The sequence below is a fragment of the Manacus vitellinus genome, unplaced genomic scaffold, assembly GCF_001715985.3.
Source record: "Manacus vitellinus isolate BGI_N305 unplaced genomic scaffold, ASM171598v3 scaffold_30_pilon, whole genome shotgun sequence".
Taxonomy (NCBI): domain Eukaryota; kingdom Metazoa; phylum Chordata; class Aves; order Passeriformes; family Pipridae; genus Manacus; species Manacus vitellinus.
Window position 1 is genome coordinate 7476556 of NW_021940291.1, and position 26736 is coordinate 7503291.

The 26736-nt window shown below is 40.4% G+C and overlaps 1 protein-coding gene across 1 annotated transcript in view; it reads right to left on the minus strand.

Annotated features, from left to right (window-relative positions):
- Positions 1 to 1224: 1224 nt before the first annotated feature.
- The window catches only part of DKK3 (dickkopf WNT signaling pathway inhibitor 3), a 28359-nt gene continuing 2847 nt past the window's right edge, over positions 1225 to 26736 (minus strand). Inside the window, exons 4-7 of the mRNA XM_029961037.1 lie at positions 8678 to 8770; positions 6121 to 6265; positions 3594 to 3750; positions 1225 to 1610 (exon numbers count right to left, since the gene is read on the minus strand). Coding sequence (XP_029816897.1) covers positions 1367 to 1610; positions 3594 to 3750; positions 6121 to 6265; positions 8678 to 8770 — 639 coding nt within the window. The 3' untranslated portion in view covers positions 1225 to 1366. The remainder of the gene's footprint in view (positions 1611 to 3593; positions 3751 to 6120; positions 6266 to 8677; positions 8771 to 26736) is intronic.

The window sequence follows — 26736 nt, forward strand, 5'->3', positions numbered from 1 at the left end:
GCACCAAGAATTTGAAGGGAGAGTAATACTGTCATTAAGAGAGCAGTATTTACAGACAATTACTGCTCTCTTTCGTGTTTTTTTTAAACAGATTTAATTCCTTCTCTTTGTATAGATGGGCTGTCTCTAAAGTACAATAATTTTATTGGGGATAGAAATGAGAGGTGAATTCAGTGAACTCTGAGAGCAGGTGCCTGGGTGTATGTGTTGGTGTGAGAATTGGTTGTAGAATCCTTAAACTGAAAGTCAGACTGTTCTGATGAAATATCCTCGTGTTGATTATGATTATTAACATTAATTCTGGTACCCAAGGAATTTATTGAGAAGCTTTCATAAAGTAGACATGGTGAAAGATGTGCAGGCTGGTAGCACAGTCTTACAGCTGCTCCTGTTGGTGCTCTGCTGTCCAAATTAGAGATAAGCAGTAGGGATTGTTTGGGAAGAAGTGCCATGAAGTTACTTGGCTGGAACCTCATGTCGTGTTTTCCCATGTGGAATAACAGATGGTGAAATCTGTACCCCAGAAAACCATTAATAGTGGAAGAGCCACTGAAGCAAACTGATGAGACAGCTGGGGAGTTTGGTGGATTGGATTTTACTCTTGGCTTGCCATCGATTTCTAAAATCAGTGACCTGTTAAAGATGGTCACAATAAGCACATCTTGTAACATGCAGAGGTTTATGCCTGTGAAGTGTATTAAAAGCATAAACCATTGCTCAGAGGTTGTTCTCTGGGTGTAAGTCTCTAAGTGCAAGAAGCTATTTCAGTTGTCTTACTGCTAAACTGAAGTCAGGAATTGATGTTCACTGCCCCTGCATCTCACAAAGGGCAGGTGATGATGGAATGTAGCCAACAGGTCCTTAAACAACATTCCCCCAGGAAGGAGTGTTCATGTGGTGCAGAGTGCTCTGTGGCACTGTGACACCCACAAGCTGGATGTTGCAGCTTCACTCACCATATTTTCTAAAGGAAAAAAAATTAAAAAGTCCCTAAAATTAATGACTACAGCAGTTTAAAGTAGATGGTTCATACTCAAAAGTCACTTCTGAAGTTACTAATAACTTAAAATTATTTACGCTCGTGTGTATTTTTTAATGAGTGTAAGTACTAATAAGTTTATTTCTGATGTACACGGGGAAAAAACTAATCCAGAAGAAACACTTCTCATTTGACAGGTTTGGTCCAAGGATTGAATGAATTCAACAGCAATTGGAACATGCAGGTTTGGTGCACAGAGAAGTATTTTCATTGAAGACCTTGTTTATTGCACTTCTATCCAGCAGTGTGTGTTTAGGGTTTATATAAGCAAGACACTAGACAAAAAATTGCTAGAAATGACTAACTAAACTGCCTGGTGCTTGGACTTTAAATTTCATCTCCCAAAACCAGGTCCTGAGCTGAGTCAGGCTCAGGCTTCAAACCTGCTTGCTCCTCCAGACTTTCTAATTCCCTACGCACTTCCTGAATGACACTGCTTTCTTCATAATCAGAAAGAATATCTCTGGGGATTAAGCTGAGAAATGGCATCTCATCCATGATTAAGGGATCTTCTTTTTCGTTATTCCGGGTTTCATTGGCAGACAGTTCACACACAGATGTAGGGCTGTGGCTGTTGGAAAAAGAGAGACACATCTGGTCACACAGAACAGCATTTTATGTTCTGCTGGTTTCTTTATACAGTTCCCACATAAAGACATGTTAAATGCATAATAGATCTATCCTAGCTGATTTCATAAAGATCTGGGGTTTTTACGTGCTAGACAGCTGGAGAGTTTCCACCTTCAGAGCTAGAACAGAGCCTAACAACACAAAAATGTTTGATCCTGGGACACAAGATGGCAGTGGCCCTCAGCACAGCCTGGCCCTTCTGCAGGCACTGAGGGTGACTAGACCTTGCTGTTCATGTCATAATACAGAGTTAAGAAACACAGTCATCCAGCTTATGATGGATGAGCTTTATGTATTTGGTTCCTCACAGTGCAGTGGAAACACTACAATTGCCAATCCTGTTTTGTGAAGCCACCTTGACAAGTGGCTTCAGTTGCCTGCAAATAAACATCCCACATTTTTTGCAGCAACTATGAAAGAGGAATGATTTATAGTTGTGTTCAGGAGTCAGGGGAACAGAACTTGATCATGGTTCCTCTGGGGCATGCAACTGGGCTACATGTCCATGTCAGGTGAGCACTACTTGTGCCAGGCACCCCTCAGCAACTGCTGAAAGCTGCACCCTCTTCCACTGGAAACAGCATAAATGAGCTAAAGATGTTCCTGAAGCTTGTCTGCTGTATATTTTGAATTCTTTTGCTCTCTAGGAGTTCCAAGACTTCCATTTGTGCACAGACTATCCCTGTGTTCTCTTTGGTATAATCTAATAGTTTCAGTGTTTATCAGTTGCTTGTAATATTTAGCCAAGGGCCATTTCAAGCAGAGGTGGACTGTTTCTTTATTAAAAAAATGTTGTCAGAATCTTAAAATTCAGATAAGAAGTTCTTTTGACTATAGCTGGACAGTTCAGTTATATTCACACCCTAAGTAATTTCTGTGTTTATATATCCTCATCTGAAATGTCTTCCTTCTAACTAGACATGACATTTGCTGACAGACCTTCCCTGAGGTTAATGGCACATTAACTAAAATTTTGGTGCAGAAAGGATGGGATCAACTCTGCTTGTTTCCTTAGATGACATTTATGAAACAAAATGTTACCCGATTCCTTTTCATGCATGAAAAAATGTAGAAAGAGTTGGACACAGAGGAGAGAAGTATTAATATACATCTCTCTCCCAGCTATGCTGTCTTGTTGGAAGTTAATATGATGCTGGTAGGGTAGGAGAAAACTTGGAGAATTTCATAGAAAACATTTAAGTTTTCTAAAAATGCTTTTAATGCAAAACTGAAATGATGTCGCTTCCCCCAGTGAAACTGCTGATTATGCAAATAACTGTCCTTTTAGAGAATGATTAAAGGCATTATCTATGCAAAGTTTTAACTTCAAGCAGAAAACAGCCTGCTTCCTATTTGGTGAAACTCAATGGTAGTGAAGAAGTCTGCACAGTTTGAAGTGTTTGAAGTCTGAGAGCAGATCATAAGTTAGTGGTAGAGAAACTGGCACCCTGGGTTAGTTTGAAATGAGGGGAATGTGCAAACAAAGATAGATTAATTTTTTTTCTTCAATACATGTGCCCATCTGTAAAGCTGATCAGTAGTGCAGGAAATACTGCATGTATTTAAAATATCTTTCATGTGTCTTACATATGAAAGCAAGCAAAACATCTAACAGAAGCCCAGCCTAACATAGAAAGATGGTGGACAAAGAACTGTATGCAGAGGATTAAACTGAAATGATACATCTCAACAGCTGTTAGTACTGACTGATTAAAAAGCAGTAACAGCCTGATTAACTCACAGACTTAATTCACATGGGATTAATGTGTTGCCAAACTCAATTAGGCACATCTGTGTGGGACAAAGCAGAAAGTTTCAATGCTACTGATGAGAAAAGTTGTCAAAACATTTTCTAGTGAGGCAGACTCTGAAACAGACCCCTCCAAATTTTTAAGCAGGTTGTCTGCCCGCTTTTGATCTTTACCTCTGAGGCTGGCAGATCAAGCCACTTGCACATGGGCACTGCTCGAGCACTCCATCGGGTTCCAGGTCCCAGGTGATGAGGTTGAGAAGTCTGTTGGAAGGATCATGGCAGGGTTCACCCTCCTCAGGTAAGGGTGTGCACACAGGGAACAGCAGCTCTGTGTGCCAAAGGAAAGTCATTTTATGAGAAGACCGTGGCTGTCTGCTAACCTGTGATGACCTCATTTCTGAAGGGTGTATGCATTATAGAAAAAGACAGATTTGACCTCTCCTAAAGTCCCCTTACAAATAAAGGAGCCATAACTTAATGTTTTTTCCACTAGGTGGGAGTAAGACATTTGAAGTTTATGCTTAATGAGCAAGATCAACTCCTGCTCTTCCCAAAGAGAGTGAGTGTCAAGACAGCAGTACTGCACAACTCCATCCCTTGGAGATTCAAAAGGTTACTATAAACCCAAGAAAAAATTACAGTGAATCCTTTGCAATGGTTTAAAATCTGAATAGAGAAATACCTCTGTATTTTAGAACTCTGTTAGTTTTCCTGTTTCTTTGCAGAGGTTACAAATATACAGAGCAATTGTTCAGAGACTAAATAATGAGCTGCAAGAACTACACCTCAGACGTTTAATTTATTACAGTAATACTGAAACACACAAAGCTGTCTGATGGCATTTGGGGCTTGGCACCCTTGTTTCTGCACAGGGATGAATTTTAAGTTGTGTAAGAAATTATTTTAGAAGGCTCCATCCTCTGGGTTTCCTGCTGCTAGTAACTTATAGCGTCAGTCTGGAATTCAGATTTCCAGATGTTCCTGTCCAACCTCCCTTCCTCCTCTTGTCTTCATTCTCCTCATATGGCAGAATAAAATATGAGAGGAATTCAAAATTTAGATTATTAAAGCAGACTTGGTCAAAATACACATGTATGTGTGTGTATACACATATATGCTTCAATGTATATGACCTATCAGTTCCCAATTTCAAAACAGATTCTATATTAACAAGTGAATACCTCATAGTTTACTGCAGTTTTATGTAAAAAAATATACATCTTTATTAGGACAACCTTTTGCAATACTCTGGTGATGAAGAAAGGCTTTGAAGTAGGCAGGCCTAACCTGAAAAACCCTGCTAAAGCACACAACTATAGAGAATAAAAATTCATTGCTATTTATCAATAGCTCTATTTCAAGTTCTAATAAGTGTATTCTATCCATTTTATCAATATTCTTATCTATTGATTTTTATATGCATATATATATATATAAAAAATATATTTTTTTCTCTGTAACTGTATCTGTTGTTCCTTCCTGAGTTACAGGTTTGTACTAAATTTCTAGTCAAGATCTAAAGAGCAGCCTGGTGCTTACTAACACCAATGGGATGCACACTACTAATTTACTCATCTCTGCAGCATAAGCAGATTCAGAGTCCTGCATGGTCAAAGTAATAGGCATGTATTAAAAGTGCTCTTCCTGTCTTATTTCAGAATCAGAGTACAAAGAAACCTCTGGGAGAGCTTGGCAAAACCTGTAAATGCTTTAGGTGGAACCTGATGAAGAGAGGAAAAACTGCTCCAACCAAAACTTGTTGAAACCAAACTTGTTGAAAACAAATTGAAGGTCCACTATGTAATAGTCAAAATCAACATGGGAAAGCTGAGCATATCTTTGGTTTTCCTGAAATGCCCTGGCAGCCTGATCCACCAGCAAGCTGACAGCAGGACAGGCACCCCAACCATCTGTGAAGGTACAAGGTCACGTCTGGCTCATAGCAAGAACCAGGAAGAAAGGTAGAGAAGTATCTACCTGGTGTAAGGAGGTGGTTGGAACTGTGTCCTGTGACTACAAAATTGAGATGAATTATGAAAAATGCAGTGAGAAACTAGTGGGTATAAAACAGTAAAAGAAATTGGACCCTAACCAGACAGGATTTGGGATTAATTTTTGGCCTGAGACCTTCTCCTCCTGTCCTCCCTTCCGTAAATCAAGTTTCACATTCCCATGTGGAGCGACAACATAATCTGGGACATCATTCCTCTGTGTATCTTGGCTGTCTGGTCAGTACTGCACAGTGTGGTGCCCTGGAAGGCACACATAAAACTCAGAGTATGAAATGTATCTGCAGTCTGATTCTGATAGTCTGCTTGCTGATAGGAAAGAGAAGCCACTTTCAGTAATCTCATCATTTCTTCTGTATATTTTTAATTCTCTTATTTTTGCTCTATTGGGTGAAAATTTGACAACGGAGTTCTGCTACTTTTAAATGTGTAAGATTCCCCTTTGGAAACCTAAATTTTTGTGCTTCTCATGCTTGTCTCATCTCTAGCGAGCAACAGGCTTTTCTTTCACCATTGTGCACCCCTACCAGGCTGTTTCTCACTCCTGATTCTATCAAAGTTTTATAATGAAGTTATAGGTGAAGTTACATAAGTAGAGATTTAGCAACTTCCCCTGGCAAAAGAGGGGATATATTATGTATTATACAGTATGATGCAATGAATAGGACAAGTCCTATTCACAGAGGTACCTTTCTGAAAAGCACAGCACATTCCAGGGTTGCAGTCGTGTTGGTTCTCACAAATGGTGCCGTTCTCCCCTTTTGAAGTGGATTTCCTGCACTGGCCCCAAACACAGAGCTGGTCTCCACAGCATTCAACGTCCCGGGAGCAGGGCTTGCAGATGGAGAAGGCACGTGAGAAAATTGTCACTTTAGCACTAATTGCTTGTAACACAGACAGCTAAACATAGAATTAACCCTGGTCCTGAAGGCAACTGCATGTATGTGCTTGTAATATATGTGTGTCATATTCCCACTGTTTCAATAGAAATGCTTAGGGTTCTCAGTTTAAGGGTACGTAGAACTTTTTGCCAGACAGGAACCTCCACACTACAGTAACAGCACCCCTTCTACACTAATATACTTCCAATACTACAAGACATGAATTCTTACTTTAGCATTCACATGAACACTGATCAGCAGCCAGATATCCCACAGTGTAGGTTGGACAGGGCCTTAAAGGTCATCCAGTTCCAAACCCCACATCGTGGGCAGGGACACCTTCCACTAGACCAGGCTGCTCAGAGCTCCATCCAACCTGGCCTTGAACACTCCCAGGGATGGGGCATCCACAACTTCTCTGGGCAACCTGTTCCAGTGCCTCACCACCCTCACAGTAAAGAATTTCTTCCTAATATCTAATTCAAACCTGTCTTCTGTCAGTTGGAAGACATTCCCCTTTGTTCTCTCACTACATGCCCTTGTAAAAAGTCCCTCTCCAGCTCTCCTATAGGTGCTGGTATTCTCTCCTTTAGGTACTGGAAGACTGCTCTAAGTTCTCCCTGGAGCCTTTCCTTCTGCAATCAAGGGAAGTAAAAATTAAGAAATGAAATATTATCGATGGAAAACATTACTGATTTTTTTTTCCATTGTTAAATACAGTCAGGAATTTACGATTTGTTCAGAAGGATTGTTTTCAAAGAGCACAGCAAAAAAATCTTACTAAAATCCATTTGCAGTTGTAATAAGAACCAGATCTCATTGGTAACCAAGAATCTTTGAAAAAAATCTCTGAAAAAAAATCTCTTTGAAAAGCAGAAATGCAAACCTCTAGCTAAAGATAGCTTTGTGTGACAACTGCCCCAGTGTTTCAACTACACACACCTAATAAATCAACCTAATAAAAAGGGTGTGTCACATTGTTCCTTTTTTTAGGTAGTTTGATTAACATCTTAGAGATTCCTACCAGGTCAGTGCTTTAACAGCTTTTTCCTGTCTGTGTTAAGCCCTGTCTGGGCAGCCATACAAAATCTGAACTTCTTTTCCAGTGAATCCCACAGGAGGTGCTTAACACAGGGCAAGGAGTAGGACTGCACTGGTACTATTAAGACCTGCTAACTGGGGATAAAAATGCTTTGTAATTGCAGGGATTCAAGGTCAGGGAATTGATCCCACCTCCTTCAGTCTGAGCTCACTTTACAACAGAAGTGTAGCTAACACCCCATTTTTACTTTCTTTATCCTACAAGTGTTCTGCTGAGGACTGAAAAGAAAAGGTGGGATTATAGGGGGGCATAGATGAGGGGCAGCCCGATCTTTATTTTGAATTATTCCATCTTAACATGAAAAATTATTAGTTTAACATTTTCTAAAATACAAAGAATAAGCTTTCTCAATGACACATATAGGACATGATCAGGATTTTAAGCAAGCATTCAGTACACTGAAGTCAATAGAGCTCCTTTAACTTATCAAGATAACTATTTAAATTATTTCAGGAACAGCCTGGTGCTTTTAGGTTATAACAATCCTATTCAGTTTACATGAATTTACAGCAACATTTAGTTGCTTGTACACTGGACTGTCTGCAAATGCTTTGAGGAGTGAATTTGTTTTGCAAGAGGCCATCAGCAGAACTTAGTTGAAAAGGGACAGTCAAATAAAAGGGCTTTTTTGACAGGCTGCTTCTAAACTGGATTTTGATCACAGAAAAAGCCTGAACTTCTCAGGCATCTGTCCCTTACAGAAGATAACCTAACCATAGCTACTACTAAGAACATTGATCTTCTAGCTCAAAAGACAGGAACTGACTGCTTCCTGAGGTTCACAGATTCAAATAAGAGAAGAGGATCCTGTACAGTCCCCACTGCACTACAGCATTGTACAGTTTGTCAGTGAAGGGAAGAGGGCAGGCTGCTGCAATTCCCTTTGTGAATCCAGAGCTGGAAACGACCGACTGTCAGCTGAGCCTTGGGAGCTGCCACAGTATTTCCTCTTTGCCCATTCCACTGGCAACCTACAATGTGTTAGCTTATGCTGTTCTCAGGCCACCCAACAAGGCAAGCTTGAGTCAGGAGGAGCCCAAGGCAGATTTTGGAGCATATGAGAACAGAAACCTTGAAACTCAGTTTTGTTAACAGGAAGAAAAACCCCACACAACCCAAAAAACTCTACACACACCCATTTTTTTTACCCTCATGCAGAAAGCTTTGCCGCTTCTTTTCTACCAATTTCGGCTTGTTGACATTAGCAACAATAACACTGAGTTTCTACAGATCACATAAAATCACGTCTCATTCAGGACTTACTGTATGCTGGGTTTTGCAGAGCTGACATTTGTATTCAAAGGTGGAGAACTGGCAATATTTCCCTGTTTCACAGTCCTCATCGATGATACACTCCTGAAGAAAAGGATAAAAGTGTAATTTGCCACTGTGTGACTGAAATCTGTATCTCTTCTTGAAATACCAGAAGCTCTTGATTGATTGTATTTCTTACTTGGGAACCAAGAAAAAAAGCTTGCTTCAATTCTTCATACAGCCACAGCTCTGTAACAGACCAGTGTTATCTCCCTGGCTTATCTAAATACTCCGGCCTCAAATTGTTAGGTGGCTTCACTTCTTGAATACATATTAATACCAGCTACCTCAAGAGAAGAAATTATCTAGTTCTGCAGGCTTTTTGTGCTTTTGTTGTTTGGGCTTTTTTTTTTTTTTTTTTTTTGATGGGGGCATTGAAGTCACTTGTATTAAATCTGTTGTATTTGAGTACAGTTGTGATTTATTACTTGTTGTTTTTTTTCAGATGGGAGACAAGACTGAAGGAAAGAGGCTACACTACTGCAGCCACAGCAGCCAGGAGTATCTTTATGCTCTGTGGGAGACCCTTCTGCACCAGCTTTCTTGATCTCAGGCCAGGTAGCTTTAAGCTGTCCTCCCTCCTCTTCCCCAGCAATATCAGTGCATCAGAAACTCCCCAGCATGCTTGGCTTCACTAAACCAGCAAGGACCTCCCTAAGGGAGAAGGGGAATGTGTTTCCTTTTGCTTTTAACTGTTCCTCTGCTCCCCTTTCAAGGGGCACAGGAATTCTTCTCAGGCAATCTTCACAGTGCCTGAGTGTTTTTGTCAGCAGTTATTTCTATGCTGAAAAATGCAGTTCTTCCTTCTGCAGGACTGGTAACATTCAGCATCCCTGGGGCTTCGTGGCAGCAGCAGCACCACTGCACAGCCAGTACTTCTGGGAGGCATGGATGTAACACACCACTGGATTTCCTTTTCTTGGCTGGTGGCATGTCTCTCATGTACTTGTCACCATAGCCCATCACCTACAACCTCATTGCTGCAAACGTCTAAATGCCTACATGTGTCAATTTTAAATCCTTCCTTTAATTTGATTCGAATATTGCAAAATATGCAGGAGCAGATTCTCAGCTGGCATCTCCCTGCTCTCAGCAGAGGTAATTTACATTTAGTAACATAAGATTGACGAGTACTAAAGAGCCCCAAACATCCTAGGGAAAAACAGCCCCACATTCCCTAGTGCATCAGCCTTTGCTACCCAGCCTGGACTCCAGGATAGGCCTCAAGCCAGCAAAGGTGCCTGAGCACATCTGGCTTTTCAAACCTGGGATCATTTCATGGCCTGAACAAAAGTGTTCATGGGAGAGGGACACCTGAGTCTGAATCTGAATCGCAAACTCAGGCTGAAGTTTCCTCACCCAGAGGTCCTACCAGCATTGTGGAAGAGACAGCTCCCCTTTTGCTCCTGCTGCATGGGATGAATGCACAAACTGGTTAGGAATTCTTCCCAGAACACAGCTCTGCAGGGATGGCAGTGAGGAAATACAGAGAGTAAGTGTACACGTCTGTGTACCCCTTGTGTCTGGTTCACAGGGAGGGCCTGTTTTCTCTTCCCATCTAAAGGTTACCTCCTCAAAATTGTGTGATTAACCCTGTTCTCAAAATGTTTTCTTGTTTTTTTCAGACTGGAAACAATCTAGTCAATAGAAACATAAATTATAGCACTGTTCTGTGTCACCTGTACTCCATCAGTGCTTGGTACCATCCATCTTTTTGCTATTAGTCAAAGGAAAGGAAAGGAAGGGAAAAGAAAAAGGGAAAGGAAAGGGAAGGAAATGACACAAAAATCCCTGAACTCTCTGAACTAACCACTTGACTGTTCTTTGGCAGATATTAATCTCACTTGCTGGAGCAGATCAACTGTCATCTGTGTAACCTTTATGGAAAGTTTCCACTAAGCTTTTCATTTTCTTCAGATCTTTCCAGATTAAACTTTATGGAGGCTTCTTGCCCTGTGTGAGTCAAGGCTACTCTGCACAAGCAGCAATGGCTTGTCCAAATTACCCATTTTGGCCACCTTAGATGTTTTCCAGCAGTGTGATTACCCAGAACACAGAACAGAAGCCACACACAGCCTAGGGCCTGATTATTTTCAAGTCAGTGGCTGGATATTCAGGTTATGTTTATAATTCAGAAGAAGCCATTTTAGCTATTTTAAGAAATTAGTATCACCAGATCTATTCTGCTATAAATTATCATAATGTTTTCAACTTCACTATTCCAGTACTGTCTGTGTTCTGCCTTTTTTTTTTTCTTTTCTGTTGCTACATAATCAGTTGGATCAAAATCCAAATATCCAAATGTTATATAGTATGTTGGAGGTTTCATGGTTCCAAGTGAGCAGTCGGTGACTTCTCTTCAGCAGCCACGCTCTTTTTGGCCACTTCTCTGTTTGCAGCTTTGTCAGCTTCTGTTATGAATCCCTCTGTATAAACCACACTCAGAATAGACTATATACTGTTTCATTCCTGTTCCATCCACTTTCAGGCAAACAGCCAGGTCTCGCTGGAGTCAGTTTTTCCAACTGTCCCTCTCCACAAAGGAGAAAATCTTGCCACAATTGTTTTTGAGCTCATGGAATAACTCTCTCCTAGCTCTAAAACCACCTAACACCAAAGTTGCAGTTCTCCAGTCACTGACTTCTCCTAGCTAATGAGTCCCACACCAAAAAACTTCTTTTTCCTCACTTACTGAATTGTATCCCACCAGTTCAGACTTCCAGTTTTATGAGGGTTTCCAGCTGGGGAAAAATCCCTTCATGGTTTTCTTTGCTGGCATGGAAAATCTTCCTTTCATATGCTCTCGGTGAAATTTTGTGCCACACTTCAAATTGACTTCCTTCACCCAAATATTATAATCCATAGTCAATACAGAACTCAGTAATTCTTACTTGCAGATGTGTAACCAGGTATCTTTTTTTAATAATTTATTTTTATTTATTTAATCAGGCTACAGACCTTTTATAATCCACTGCTTGAGACACAACAACTGCTGGACAAGGAGCAAATCTGAACATCTTCATCAGTTACAACAGATCCTGAACAGTCCATTTTTTCCTGGGATTCTGCAAACTAAGGTATTTCTCAGAATGTTTTGTCATTGCAAGAACAACTGCATAAACAGAGGAGAGGGGGTGCTGGCTTCTGATGTGCAGCAGAGCATACAAGTTGAGCAGATAGCTCAGATAAAGACAGAATTAGCTACACTGATAATGGAGTACATGTCTCTGAAATTCATTTCAGTGTTATACTAGTTAATGCTGCAGCAAAGGAATATGCCCTTTGAGAAGTGCTAGAGAATAATACAGAGTGAAAGCAGGATTGTCTATTTATTACTGGGTATACCAGGACCCATAAACAACAGAGCCCAGGACACAGAATACCATGCTATGTACTTGTAAGGACATACTCAGCATCCTCTGGACTCATAATACTGTACTCTGCAGTGAATATCCTGCAACACCTGGAAGCAATTTGGGGCTTAGGATCTGTTCCAGAACCAACATGGGAAAAAAACCCACCCAACAAAAAACTGAAACTCATGGAAAAGGTTCCTTGTGTTATAAGACTGCTAAAACAACTGCTGCTGAAAGAAACTTCAGGTTTCTTGTCTCTGGCAGATTATGCCAAGCTATCATTTGCTTTCCTAAAGAATGATTAGTGTCCACATTTGAGAATAAAAGAGTGACTGATGTTAGTGATAGTCAAGTATGGCAGGACCACAGCTCCCAGGAAAAGGAAACAGATGGTGCAGGACTGTACAGGTCAGAACTGGTGTGTCAAGTTTTGACACCAGTGCTTCCCTTTGGGCTTTATGTTCACATATACATGGAAAGGGACAGAAGAAAAAAGTTTTCTTTTAGTGTGATGTGTCAGTCTTCACTCTCCAGCCCCCAGTATGCCCTTGGCCTGAAGGTACTACAGGCTATTTTGGCAGACTGTACTGACTGGTGGAGCATAGCCCACTGTGGTGTGGACCATATCATCCTTAGAGCACGTAAGGATAAAGAAGGAGAAACAAAGAATTTCTCAGTTCAAGTTCTAAAAGTAGAACTACAGACAGAGTTAACCTACTTTCACACAGAAACCCACTTTCTTTGGCAGTTTCTGTACCTCACTATGGTAGTAGTTTTAATACTTGGTTTTGCTGGTATGTACTGAAATTATGCTTATTTTGCTTTGCTCTTTTTCCCCTTAATCCTTAATTAAAACCCTAAGAGTAGACTAGAAAATATTCCAGTCTATTCTAGGACTGTCTGACTTTCAAAATGTAATAATTTTAATTTCAAAATGGACATTTCATTTGTCTATTCCCTCTCCCCACTCACACTCACCCTACCTCCACACTCTCAAAAAGTCCTTCTTCAAAGATAACTTAAACAAAACTCTCTCTTCACTAGTTATATCTTCAGCTAATATTTGCCTGTCAGGGAGAGGCAAATGACTGTCTGGAACAAGCTTTCCTTCTGGGCTCTTTATGCTTTAGCTTAGAACCCAAGAAAGCAGACAAAGTCGCTGTTCATGACTTTATACACAGCTTTTCAGTGGTGATTAACCCATCTATCAAAGGCAGACACTGAACATATAGGAGGAGGGGAGGGCATATGGAACAGAAAATGCCCCTGTGGGTGAGGGGCAGCTGTAGTGGAGAGACTGAGCAGCAGTTCTCTGCCAAGGTCACTGCTCTGACATGAGAACAGTAAGTGGGATTCAAGCAGAAGAACCCCTTTTCCCCTTGGAAATGCATGGAAGCACCTCTCACAGTCTACAAAAACCTCCTCTGAACAAAGAGCCCCCTTACATGTTTATTAAAAGATCCTGACACAAAGCGATTCCCCTTTCCAAAACCTGTAACTCAAATAAAACTCCACGAACAGCAGCCACAGGTCCTTCCCAAGCAGTGCCAGAGCTCACTCAGCTGTACCAGGGAGACAATAATTTCAGCCATATCTGAAGTGCTTTAGCAAAACCACTGTGTTGGAACTGACATTTCTTAGCAATTGGCACTTCTAAGACTTAACATTTACTTGTGTGTTTACATATCCCCTTCTAGGTTTTGTTTTAATTTCTACAAGTTGCTTCACATAGGGCTGGTCTCCATTATTGCAGCAGATGGCAAAAACTGCTGAGTAGCAAGGAAAAAAAAAGGCATAAAACATAAAACCTGTTTTATATCTTACACACATTAGAAAAATGGCAGTTACACAGAATGGAATATTGTTTTATGGAAACTACTACGTTAATATGAATTGCAGTAGCACTCCAGTCCCTAATCTCTTACTTGTCTAGACAGGGCACATAATGCATTTATCTTTAATGAGATATGAATTAATTTGCCTTGAAATACCTCAAAACCTCTGTAATACTTTCCAGCAGCTCAAACCTCGTACTGCTGTCCTGCCAAGCACACAGAACTTATAAAACTTAGAACTACTGTTAAAAAAGACATACTAAAAAGAGCAGACACGAGTTGCAAACTATGGTATGGGTCACATCGCAGTGCTATGTGGGAAAGTCAGGTATTTGGGTGGCTGTTTGACCAGAATGTCACTTCTGAGCTCAAAAGTAATAAATAGGAAAACACAAGTGACTCCCTTGGTTTTGTCTTTAACTTCTCCATAGAGCTAATCTCACCTGACTCCTCTCCCTCTGTTTCCCATAAACATTTTAATTGGAAAAACTTTATTTCTGGCTCTCCACATGATGCTATATAGATGGATGCAAAAGCTGTCTGTGTGACATAACTGAAGGTGGCCTAAAGGCACTCAAGCTTGGCTTTAGCCAAAAGCAACATAGCTATGTTAGCCTTAACATGCTGACAAAAAGCCAAGGGAATTAACTGGGGCAGGCTGTGGTCACCCAGTAAACTGCTCACCACCACAGCTAGCACAAGAACTGCATCCCTTTCTACTCCATCTGTTTATTCTCACCAGACATAAAGTGATCTTGTCACTGACCAGACTCCTCTGCAGTCAGCGTTCAACATCAAAGAAGCAATAAATAAAATGCCATCTTATCCAAAGCTTCAAGGGACTGAGACTCCAATGAAAGAAGAAAACACAAAATCAAAAAAAAAAAAAAAGGTTCCTGACAGATGCTCAGAATAATGAGGAAAATGGTGCCTAGATGCTCTATCAGATCATGTTCTGTTCATGCATGGTCAGAATCTCTGTAAGTCATAATAGTTTCATAGCAGGTCACCCTGCAGAAGCACTCATTTCATTTTCTTCCCTCACCCCATATTTTTCCCAGTAATAATGATCTGGGATCATTAATAAAGATCCTAGCAGGACTACAGTTTCTGTAAATGCTCCTGTGTAGGAAACACAGTGCCAAGTACTTATTTCAGTGTATTTTGCAAAGGTATCAGAGGAGGCACACTAGAAGAACTGTTGAAATTTGGTAGAAAACCTCCACAAATTGTAATTTGACAAGTAATTATCTTAGTCTGGAAACTAAGAACTTATATATATAAAAGGCTACCTATCACAGTGACTGCAATATCAGAGGTCATGTCTCATCCTACACATTTGCTTTAGAGCAGACAGTTTATAACACGGAATTTCTCGTTTTTTCTCCTACTTGTCAGGTGTACCAAAGGCAGAGCAGGATGATAGAAATTCTGACAATAAAATCTTACTTCGGGCCTTCTGGAAACTTGGTGCCAAGCTATACACTCAGCCCATAATTTTTTAAATACACAGAGACTATAATCTTCTCTATCCCTAACTGGAGAAGGAACATTCTGAAGTTACACCATGTGAGATGCAAACCTAATAGCCAGGTGCTCCATGTTTAATTGTTCCATGCTTTTCATGTAGTGTGAGATGATCAAGTGAGGTCAGAATAGTGATGCATGTTAATAAACAAAGTTTACCTAATGATATTGAAACTAACTGTCTTTCTAAAGAAAAGCATCTGCCCATGGATTTTTTATTTGGAGAACAACAGTTCTTCAGCCTTTGATAACCAGAAGATGTGTCTAAGCACTGGTGGTCTAAAAGCTCTTGGGTTTTATTCTAAATGCCTTGAGATCCAGTAACAGTTATGGAAACACTGTAGAACTGCTCTCAAAGCTCCAAAGTGCCATTATTTGTAAGTAGCCAGTAATCAGACAAAGATACAGCTTTCATGTAATGATGTTTCCCCGGGGGCTGAATTTCAATGCAGGCGGCTCTTTCCTCTGCAATTGGCAGCTACAAAGTCTCCGTGACTCACCACTGAACTATGTAAATTTTGTAAATTTGTAAAACCAAAGCAACACAGAGTAGCTGTACACAGCAAGGATGTGAAACAGCTGTGCAAAAAGGAAAACGTTTGAAAACAAGAATTCTGTACTTAATAGCTGCTTGCTAAATTAAGAGTAGCACACCGTATAACACCAACCTGCACCCTATCCATCCCTCACAGAACCTATTTCAAGCCCTGAATCTTGTGTGCTTTATCCTTAATATGCTTCTGGGGGGAGTTTACAGTTTCAACAGACTTATTAACTAATACAGGAACAGAAATACACGGGTAAGGATTCACCTACAATGGATTTTGCCTATGGTGGATGTAGGAGACTGCTGTTACTGTAGAGGAAATGGAATAATTTTCTTTTCCATGAGCTGTAGATGGAAGAACAAGGTGTTTAAAGTACATCAATAGAGACTTTCAAGTAACCATGGAAAAGCATTGGAATAAATTATCTCCAGCACTTGAAGATTTTGAGAACAGGACATTAGTGTCTGCCTAAGGATGGAGTCGGCATCTGGTCACAGGTGTTGACTCTGAAGCTTCTTCAAGACCTCCTCTTTGGGGCATTTGTTGGGATTACAAAAGAGCCCTTTCCTTTTTCGCCTTAATTTAATTTTCCATCTGAAATCATGTCTCTAGAGGATATCAACAACATGAGATGATGACTATTCATGAATATTTATTCCATTTCCTGAACAAACTTCAATGAGGAAGAAATGGAAAAGGGTGTTCAGCACACTCTTTATGTCCTTCCAAAAGGGACACAAGAATATGAATGTATTACCAATTTCTGCTACGTATGAAGTCCAAGACAAACACCTACTGGGGGGCCAGAACTATCCTTTGCTGACAGCTAAGAAACATCTTGGACACAGAAGAACCACTAAGGTTCCCCTTTGCCTGACACCATGATGTCAGTCTCTCTACATGCCTTAAGATACTTCTCCTTCCCCCTGGACTTTCTAAGGGAAGAAGTTTGAGGGATTCCTCATGCGATATAAATGCACTAACAGGCTCTGAGTCATTTCCAGACAGAATAACAAGTAAACAGATCCAAAATTCCCACCCCACCCTGTATATTTTTTTAACAGTTACTCTCTATTACAATATATTACTAACTGGAAGGGAGAAGTGGGCTTGTTACTAAGGTAAGAATTGGGACAGGTAGAATAGTTGGAGGAGAGTTCTCTCTGTAAGCTGCTGTGGTGAACAACCATGATTTGGCAGCTGGTGCATTCACCAGTGTGGTATTCCTCAGTGCTATCACAGTGACTCAGTCCCTCCAAGGGCCAGGCAGAAGGTGCCAAAATGCTGTTTGTGAATCAGAGAGGAGGAAGGACAAAGATAAGACTTACTCAGCTGACAGAGAAATTTCTGAAGGGAATACATTTGAAGCCACCGTTTTACAGTGCTTTTTTCCCCCCTCACATTTCCTTAGCCTTTGATGAAACAGAACTAAACAGAAACAGGTCTCCATTCACCCCTTTCCTTCAATTTCCACAGTTTACCTGAGTAAATCATAGTACAAAACACCATCAAGCTGGACTGTTGGCATCTCACATATCTTCCTGACTATAAACAATTGCACAGAATGGATCACACTCATTCTCTCTCCTCCTACTCACTGGTTAAAAAAACCAGTATCATTCTTCTGATTTTGTTGAATCTACCCTTCCTGAAGTCCAGGCAAAGGTTAGAAAAGATGTAGGCTCATTATAAATGGAATGATGTGTCACTGGGCCAATCACCCAGCCATTGCAAATTGGTACCACTGCCACTGTATGACAGTACAGATGTAATCAGCTGCAGATTCAACCCATTCATCTGTGTCCTTGGTATCTCAACTATCTAAGATTATAACAGATGCAAATAAAAATAAAAAGACAAAATATTTATGCTTTACATCTAGTACCCCAGCCTGTATTTCCTAAAGCCTTTGATACTCTCGTTACCCTACCAGCTAAGGCTCTTTAATGAGATAACATGGTTTCAGCTAAAATCTCAAACAAGCAGCTCTTGGACTCAATGGTTTAAGCCATGTAATCAAAATCAGTGGAAAAAAATTCTCTTTTGCCTTAAAGCTTTTCTTCTCATGATTAATTTGCTACATGTGTCTGACAAGGGGAAAGACAGTCCATACTATGATCTCTTAACAGATGTCAGTAGATCACAGAATTGTCACCAGCCCACATAAAAGATTCACTCTCCTGACCGTATCTGTTACCTTACAGAGAAGACAAAAAAACCCCACATTTCATTTCTCTTATAATAAATAGGTAGATCTTGCAGAGGCAGTAAAAACATTCATGGTGATTTGTTTTTAAATCTCCCTACAAGTCGGACATGATCTGTAAAAGACAACCTTGGATCCCTAAACTCAGCACATTATGTGGGAGAAGACTGAACTAAAACCAGGGAAAAGGTGAACAACCATCCTTTGACTTACACTGCTCCCTCACCACAGCTTGTTGACAGAGGAGTTGCAGCAACCAATATCCAAACATGGGAGAAGCAGGAAGCTGAACATGATGCTCACCTCCCCACACATGAAAAGGTGTCAGACAAGCCAGAATTTATTCCCACAACCAACAAGAATGCTGTAAGCTTTAGAAGTGGTGCATGGCTCTCAGACAGACTCTGATGAAGCACTGGGTGAGCACTGACTCTCTAAGAGAAAGTGTGTTTTGTAGCCTCCTGGAGAACTTACAGGTTGTGCTTTTACTAATAACTGGTACCTGGAACAAGGAATCAATCCCAGGCACTCTCACTGTGTTACAGTAATAGCTTGGGTTTGGTGAGGAGAAATTTATCACAAGAAAATCTTTCTCTCTTCAGTATTTAGCTACTCAAAGGGTAATAGTCCAGACAGACAAAAATGGTGAGGCAGTTCTTCCGTCAACTTGATTTTGCATAAAAATATTATTTTTCTTTGGGGTTTAATTGGAATAGAAAGGTCACATTATAGCACATGAGGATCTGGCAAATTTTATAACAATTTTAAACACAGCATAGATTTGAATTTCTAATGAAGACTGTTACTTTCAGAATATCTATTAGTACTACAGTTTTGTTTCCCTAACTTCACAGAAAAAAAAACAACTTACACTAAGCTAGATCAATAGGAAATATGAAAGAAATCCTAGTCACTCTTTTAATGTTCTTTTTTTTTATTACTAACAAAGTAAATTTACTAAAGCATTTGAATTACTTCAGACTCCCACTGATGCAAACGAGAGCAGGATTTGATACCTTTAATTAGGAGTAACCCCTTTGCTGTTGCATCAGTTATTTGCCTGGAAATCTAAGCCCTTATTTAAGACCAAAAAAAAACCCTGATACTGATCTGCGTTCTCTGACCTTTGCTTGTTGTGTTTTCAGCCAGAACACCTGCCTGGTTTGCCTCACCTCTCAGCAAAAGGCACCTTGTTTCTCTTCACTCTGATAAGGTCTAGCAGCTGTTTCCACCTGCTTGTTTGTTCAGGGTCACCAAGCACTGAGAGCTGAGTCCGTGGAAACTGCAGTCTCACTTTTCTCCACTTCATGGTCACTGCACCCCTATAACATTGCAAAACCTTCTTCTGTTGGTACACACTGTCCACTCCTGGTTCTCTGTGTGGATCCATAACTTTCTACACAGCATTCTCTAAGAGAAAATAAGCCAACTCAGAATGGATTAAGTTTAGTAAACAAAGAGGTGGACACTGAGGTGTGTGTTATACAGCTGGCAATTAGAGAGGTTTCCCACCTTCTTCCTCAGAGAAGTTTTCTCATGCAGGATCAGAGGTGACACATGTTTTTCAAACTCCTTATTACTCCTTTCCATTCACTGAGGCTAACATCAGATTTTTTTGGCTGTAGTCCAGCGAACATCAGATGACCCTCAAAAATGTTGGGTTTAGATACATTGTGACTGACAATAAGGCCATCTTATCATCCATGAGCTAAATTAAATTTCTTAAGAGCTTTTGCATCCCTAGGAAGCATTTGCTGCTTATGAAGTCAAATATGAAGACTCAGCACACACTCCATCACACCTTTCATACAAGAAGGATATGTCCCTCTCTACAAGAAGATTCATAGCCTGAAAGTATTCCAGATTAATAAGAGCAATTCAAAATACTAATTGAACAATTCTTCTCATCTTTGGCTAAATCCTCTTTCACTTTGCACCTTTCCCCACATCATTTTCTACTCTAACAAACACAAGCTACTTTTCCTCATGAGCTACTTGCACTTGCCCCTCAGCTTCACAGTCTACACTGCCAAGACTAAAAACTGGAAAGAAAAGGGGGGAAAAAAAGCGGTGCCAGTAGAACATTAAGAATGTCTAACCCTGCCTCTCTGAGGAGCCCTGGTTCTCTAAAAGAAGCCAGGGGATGGATTTGATTGTTTTCAAACAAGACATAGGTACTCAGGCCTCTCAGAATGCTCTTCCACTGACTGGGCCCAAAGAGCTCAACATCTACATTCAGCTGGCATGGCTACTTCATATCTTTTCCAGTGCAGGAAGTGTAGATTATGGACAGATTGCTAGCATCAGGTAAGCAAACTTGAAATGTGAGAAGGGCAAAACACACACCACACTGCCTGGCAGAGGTTGTGTGAGAGGCTGAAAGAACCGAGGGTAGATGTGCTAGTGAAATGCAGTAATTTTCATGTATGGAAAGATTAAAAAAAAAAAAAAAGCCTATTAGTTTGTCTACAGGAGTTAGGGACTGGATGAGAACCTTGCCTACACCTCCAAGAGGTGTTGTGTTTTAAACTGCAAGCTGTGACTGGCAAACACTTGAGACTTAACTGCTTTAAAACGATGTGACAAAAGACACTGCAATAGCATGCAGGTGGGTGTTCTGCTTACACAAGGCTAGTGAAACTAGGGTTCACTTTTTAACTGATTGACACCATAAGCTCTTCACACTTTTTTTTTTCAGAAAGCTTTATCCCATGTTACAACTTTGATAATCTATTTGAATTACTGCATAGTATATAGTATATAGTTTAAAACAGTGATGCAGCTCATTCAGATCTCTCAATTCTCCCCTGGAGCATTAGCTAACAAGTACAATTTGCCTTATCTACTCCTGAACTAAGAACTAAGGGTGGGTGCTGTGGAAAGCACAGTACTAGACCAGACATGATTCATGTAGCACGTTACGTCAACAGGGCAGGCTGGACAGTCAACAGAGAAGCAAACTTAAGAGAACTAAGGAATTAAATTATTAAATATACAAAAACCACCAGATTTAGATATGATGTGATTTTTGGCTAGACAGAGACCAGGATTTCAACCCCGGAATGCACTTAATGTGTCTGTTGATAGTTGTTGAGTGCAAGTCACCAGGGACTAAAAGTCCTGTGAAAAAGGAAACAAAGAACTTTGTACCCAAATGTAAGACTGCCCAAAACAAGTATCATGCTAAAGGGAGCAGCAGTCAACACCAAAATGCTATATTTTCAAATTTCTGCCCTCAACTCCTCTCCTACAGCGCTGCTGATGGAAAAATTGCCATTTCTGTTCCATTAGTGCTTCCTTCTCAATTTTTGAAGCCTCCTTTCTCTTCAGCACTGGTAAGAACTCCTCTCCCTGGAGCAGCACGAACCTCAAAGAGAGCAACTGAGGTACATGTGACTGAGAACATGCTCGGTGAAATCATAATCAAGTTGCCCAAACAGGAATCAAGCAGTTAGTTTAGCACTTCTGGATATCTGCAGAGAAGCAGAATCTTGGTTATGAAGTGCTACAGCCTGACCATTTAAACAAGATTTTTCTCTAGAAAAGAGAGAAATGGAACTATTTTTTTCCTTTTTACTACTCTACTGCGAGACTAAAGATACAGGCTGACAAATGCTTTAAATAGGCCATTATAAAATGGATGCCATCCATTCTATCTGTACAGATAAACCAATGACCTGACTGATGGTCACTTCCAGAACCTGCCAAGGCAGCTTGTAAAGCTGCCATCCTCCATGCCCAGAGCTTCAGGGATGCAAAGAAGAAACTCTCACCACAGAAACAAATATCATGAGACCTCTTTCTTAAGGACCCAATGGTGTTTGAAATTACTCACTAACCAGCTGCTGTGTTTGCAAAAGGTGGGTGCCAAATCCATGTGTTTATACAGGCACACACCCACCTTTGTGGAAGAAGAGCAAGCACCTTGCAGAGAATCACACTGAAGGCAGCTCTCCTTACCTCCCACAAAGAAATTCTGTGTAAATAATTAGAAGGGGCAGCCATGCCCTCAAGAGCCTCTACCACCAAGGACAAGCAAAAGAAAGGAATGGGTTCCACAGTACCAAAGCTAAATGAGAAATGCAGGATACTCTTCCAGTTCCCTGGTACACTCTGTCTAGATACCAGTATCTTTAAAAAGCTCTTTCAAGAAAGAGAATTGAAAGCTACCAAAAAAAAAAACCCAACAAAAAACCCAAAACAAAACCTTTCTAAAAAGAAGGTGTTGCTTTTTTTATCTATCAAATTAACAGAGAAAAGAAAAGAAACCAGGTACCCTAGCTTTAAATTAGAAGAGAGAGCTTACATAAAATACTACTCTGAATGTAACTGAGAAGAAATGCAGCTAATCTTTGTGCAGCAAATCTTACCAGTATAATTTTTTTTTCCCTTTTACTTTTCCTCCTTGCTTTTCATTTGTTAGGCTAATGTATCACAACTGAAATAGGTCTAGTCAACAAGGCAGAAAAGGTTTTGATTTTCATAGGATAATAAGGAATGCTGTAATTTTTGCTGGGTTCTGTACTTGAGCTTCTGACTGAAAATACTCTGTTAATTTGCAAGCTAGTCAGTGTTCCCTGGAGAAGTAAATGCTAGAGTATTTGAGCCTTAAACCCAGGAGCAAACAGATGTAAAACCTTGCACAGACGTTATGCCCATCCAGCTACCTCTTGCCTGTGCTCGGCCTCTTTAAAGGCACAGGGCTGTTGGATGGAAGCCTGACGTGTCTGGGGGTGACTGCCAGCCCTCAGTGACACCTGAGAACATGAATGTCAGTCTGGGAATGTAAATGGCGCCTCCCGATAATGCAGCACCTCTGAGGAGCTGGATTGCATTGCCTGGAATTGCAAACAGCCCAATCCCTCCTCTGGAGACTTCAAATACTGATAGCCCTCTGGCCATAAAAATACTGTCAAACCAGCCCTCCAGTAACGAAGAACAGCCTGAAGAGAATAGCTCTGTGATGCAAAGCCAAGGAGAAATACTGCCTGAGAGGAAAAGTGTGTGTGGGGGGAAGATTATGCCTTATGTTTATGTAGTGTTTTGAGTGCTGTGTCCAGTTCTGGGCCCCTCAATTCAGGAAAGACACTGAGGTGCTGGAGCAAGTCCAGAGAAGGGTAACAGTGCTAGTGAAGGGTTTGAAGGATAAGTCCAATAAGAAGCAGCTGAGGGAGCTGGGGGTGTTTAGCCTGGAAAAAAAGGAGGCTCAGGGGGGACCTTATTGCTCTCTACATCTGCATGAAAGGAGGTTGTAGCCAGGCAGGGGTCAGCCTCTTCTCCCAGACAACAAGTGACAGAACAAGAGGAGTTGGCCTCAAGCTGTGCCAGGGGATTCGGGCTGGACATCAGGAGTAATTTCTTCATGGAAACAGTTGTTAAACATTGGAATGGGCTGCCCAGGGGAGTTGGTGGAATCACCATCCCTGAAGGTGTTCAAGAAACGACTGGATGTGGCACTCAGTGCCACGGTCTAGTTGACAAGGTGATCAGTCAATGATCTCAGAGGTCTTTTCCAACCTAAATGATTCTGTAATAGTGTATCTGCACTGTATGTATGTGTATATGCTTATGTATGTGTATTTGTACCTGCTTCAGGAGGACAAGCACAGTGATTTAAAAAGCAGACACAACCTATTTTCCACAAAGCTGCTTCTCCGGTGCCAAATTTCATTCCAGCCATGTGGATTTATTATTGCAATGCAGACTCTCCACAAGACACATCTTTGCCTTCTTGTGAGGCTTTTGTGTCAGGTCTGAAAGCCCAAAAACGTCACATGAAAAACTTTCAGTGATTTCAGAGGCTTAGAACTCGGCTCAGAAAATAAATGCAAACTGAGATTTGTAGGGTTCCAGTTATTACAAATTATTGGAGTAATAAATTATATAGAGTTTAAATTTCAGAGCAGGTGGCTTGTGAAGGTGTTTGGAAAGTTTTTATATTTACCACCCAAATTTGTACCCAGAGTGCAGGAGCTATGGGAATCCTTAACTTTTAAAAGCTAAGCCTATAAACTGAACTTATGAAACTGGTTTGGTTTTTAGCATTTCTTCCCTACAGGCATAAAAGTTGAGCTTGTGTGATAGCACGTGTCTATTTATTTTACTTGGCAGACCAAAAATAAAAACCAAAGTGCTGTTCTAAGGAGGCAGCAATCTGAAGGCTCTGGGAGTGGCATCAGAACAGAGCTTTGATCCCTACAGCCTCTACTACCAAAGTGTCCATCCCCAGATGGAGTTGCCAGTATCACCATTTTCAAATGACTGTCTTTACTTACAGACACAATTACACAAACCTCCTGGTGTGTTGTACTGCACAGCAGGATGAATCAGTGATGGGTAGTAAGGGTGAGTGCTACAGAACAGTACATACTAGCTGTATTTTAAAATGACTGAGATAAGCTCCAAACAAATCTCAAAAGATTTCCTTTTTTAACTGTCTGGGGAATATAAAATGTACACATGTATTACTTTGTTGCTAACATTTAAAATTAGCAGCAAAGAATCAGAATTACTCTTACACTACCCAATAGTCTGTGAAGCCTGCAGACTGGGAAGGGACCAGGAAATCCCACATGAGGCTCCAAGTATAAAAATTAATGTATATAAAAATTACCAAAGGAGACAGTGCAAAGTCTGCTGCAACTCATTTCCCAATACTTTTGCCTTAAGTTTACATATCTAAGAGAGTGATTTTTTATTTGGAAAAAAATTTTTGTCTATTTGGTAGATCTCTCCTCAGCAGCACTTTCTTCTTTCTCTTACCCAAATTTTCCAGTTCTCAATCACATCCTACAATAGTTCTTCAGCCTTCTAGTACCAAAAGTGATTCATGTTCATCCTTAGTGTTTGAAGTTTTCAAGTACTTTCAGATTTACTTCTGCTAGGCACCTCTTAGTCAAATTAATAAATGAGTGTTTGCCTCGCTCTACTTAAGTAACCAAGTACGTCTGTAGGTTGTTTTTCCCACTTAGCTTCTTCTCCAGCCTGGCAACCTCTAAATAAGGTGTTTGTACCGTGGGCATGCTGAAAGTTCAAAATGAGTGTGAGGGGGGGAAATAAACACTAACAAATGCAGTTTTGTTTCGGCAGCTGCTGCAGCGAGAGCGTCGGTCAGGATTTCAGTGATTAGGAGCTAACGTGATCAGTTCTGATTGTGCCTCCCTCATAAAAGGCTGCCACCATGAAGTTTGACAAAAATTTGCATTCAGCCCTCAAGTTCTTCAGCTGGAACACTAATAACAGTGTTAGTTCTGGATGGAGCACTGGCTTGGTAAGCGAGGCAACCTTCCCATATGGAAAACGCAGATGGCCCTTGACATATGAAGCTTAAGATTGTTGGAGAAAGTTAATTTAGAAGTAATTTTTACAGCTGTGAAGAATGATTAGACACCACAGGCAAGCCAAATACTTTATGAAACACCATCAGCAGTGTGTTCCACTGCTAAGAAGGTTGTAAAGTTTGCTTTCGTACACTGGGTTTGAAGATGATGAGCATATTTGCTTGAAAAAGATATTTGGATTGCTTTCATTACACATATCTTATTACTAAAAAGCACTGTTGACACTTTGTATAAAAGCAAGCTATAGCTTAGAATAGTTGCAATTCATTTTGTACCTTGACTTACCACCTAATCTATAAGCTTTGCAAAATAGTAACAAAAAGTAAGTATAGCATAAAAAAAAACTTTCTTTTGCTACTTGCCATTCTCAGACTTTAATAGCAGTGTGAAAAAAATGAGCTGAAAGGGGGAAAACTTTAGAGGATGATACAAGAAAAGATGCACTAATTTCAGACTTTATGCCCATTAAAAATAGAAACCACTGCCATAATTCTTTTCTTTTTTTTCAGTGTTTTATAAAATAGTTAAAGAGCTCCTTCTGTGAAAGTTCTGGAAGTAAGTTACTCTGAAAAAAGCCAGTCTTAGAGCACAAAAAAAGAGTCCATTTTGGTGAGACTATAACCAAAGAAAACCTACCAGTTGTTCTAAGCAGTGGTACATGCTGAATTTTTCATGGGACCTGTTTGCAAGACTCAGGTAAAGAACACTGTTGATCTTTTAAACCTCTGAGAATCCTTTAGCAACTGTATTTCCAGAGGGGAGGGGGATTTACTGTCCCACCTCTCTCCCCCCTCCCCAAAGTGACATTTCACAACCAGTTGCCCATCACTGTGTTAGGCTGAAAAGCAAATAGAGCCATATATTGTTCCACAGACCTCTCACAATAGAAGATTAAGGGTTTGTTATAAGTTTATAAAGCAATTTTTTTATTAATTACAAGAGCACTGTTACACTAAGGATTTACTCACACTCACTGGAAAGGGCTGTGTAACTGTCTTTGCTATTTAACATTTACATCTGACAGACAAATTTAATATTCAGATCAAACACCTCACTGAAATTCTGTTTCCAATTCATAATAATCATAAGTTAAATTAATTAAAACCACAAATATTTTTGACTGCTTGCCCCAATGGTTTTGTGTGTTTTAAAGCATTCCAAAATTTTGTTAAGTGAACTCTATCACAGTCTTCTGG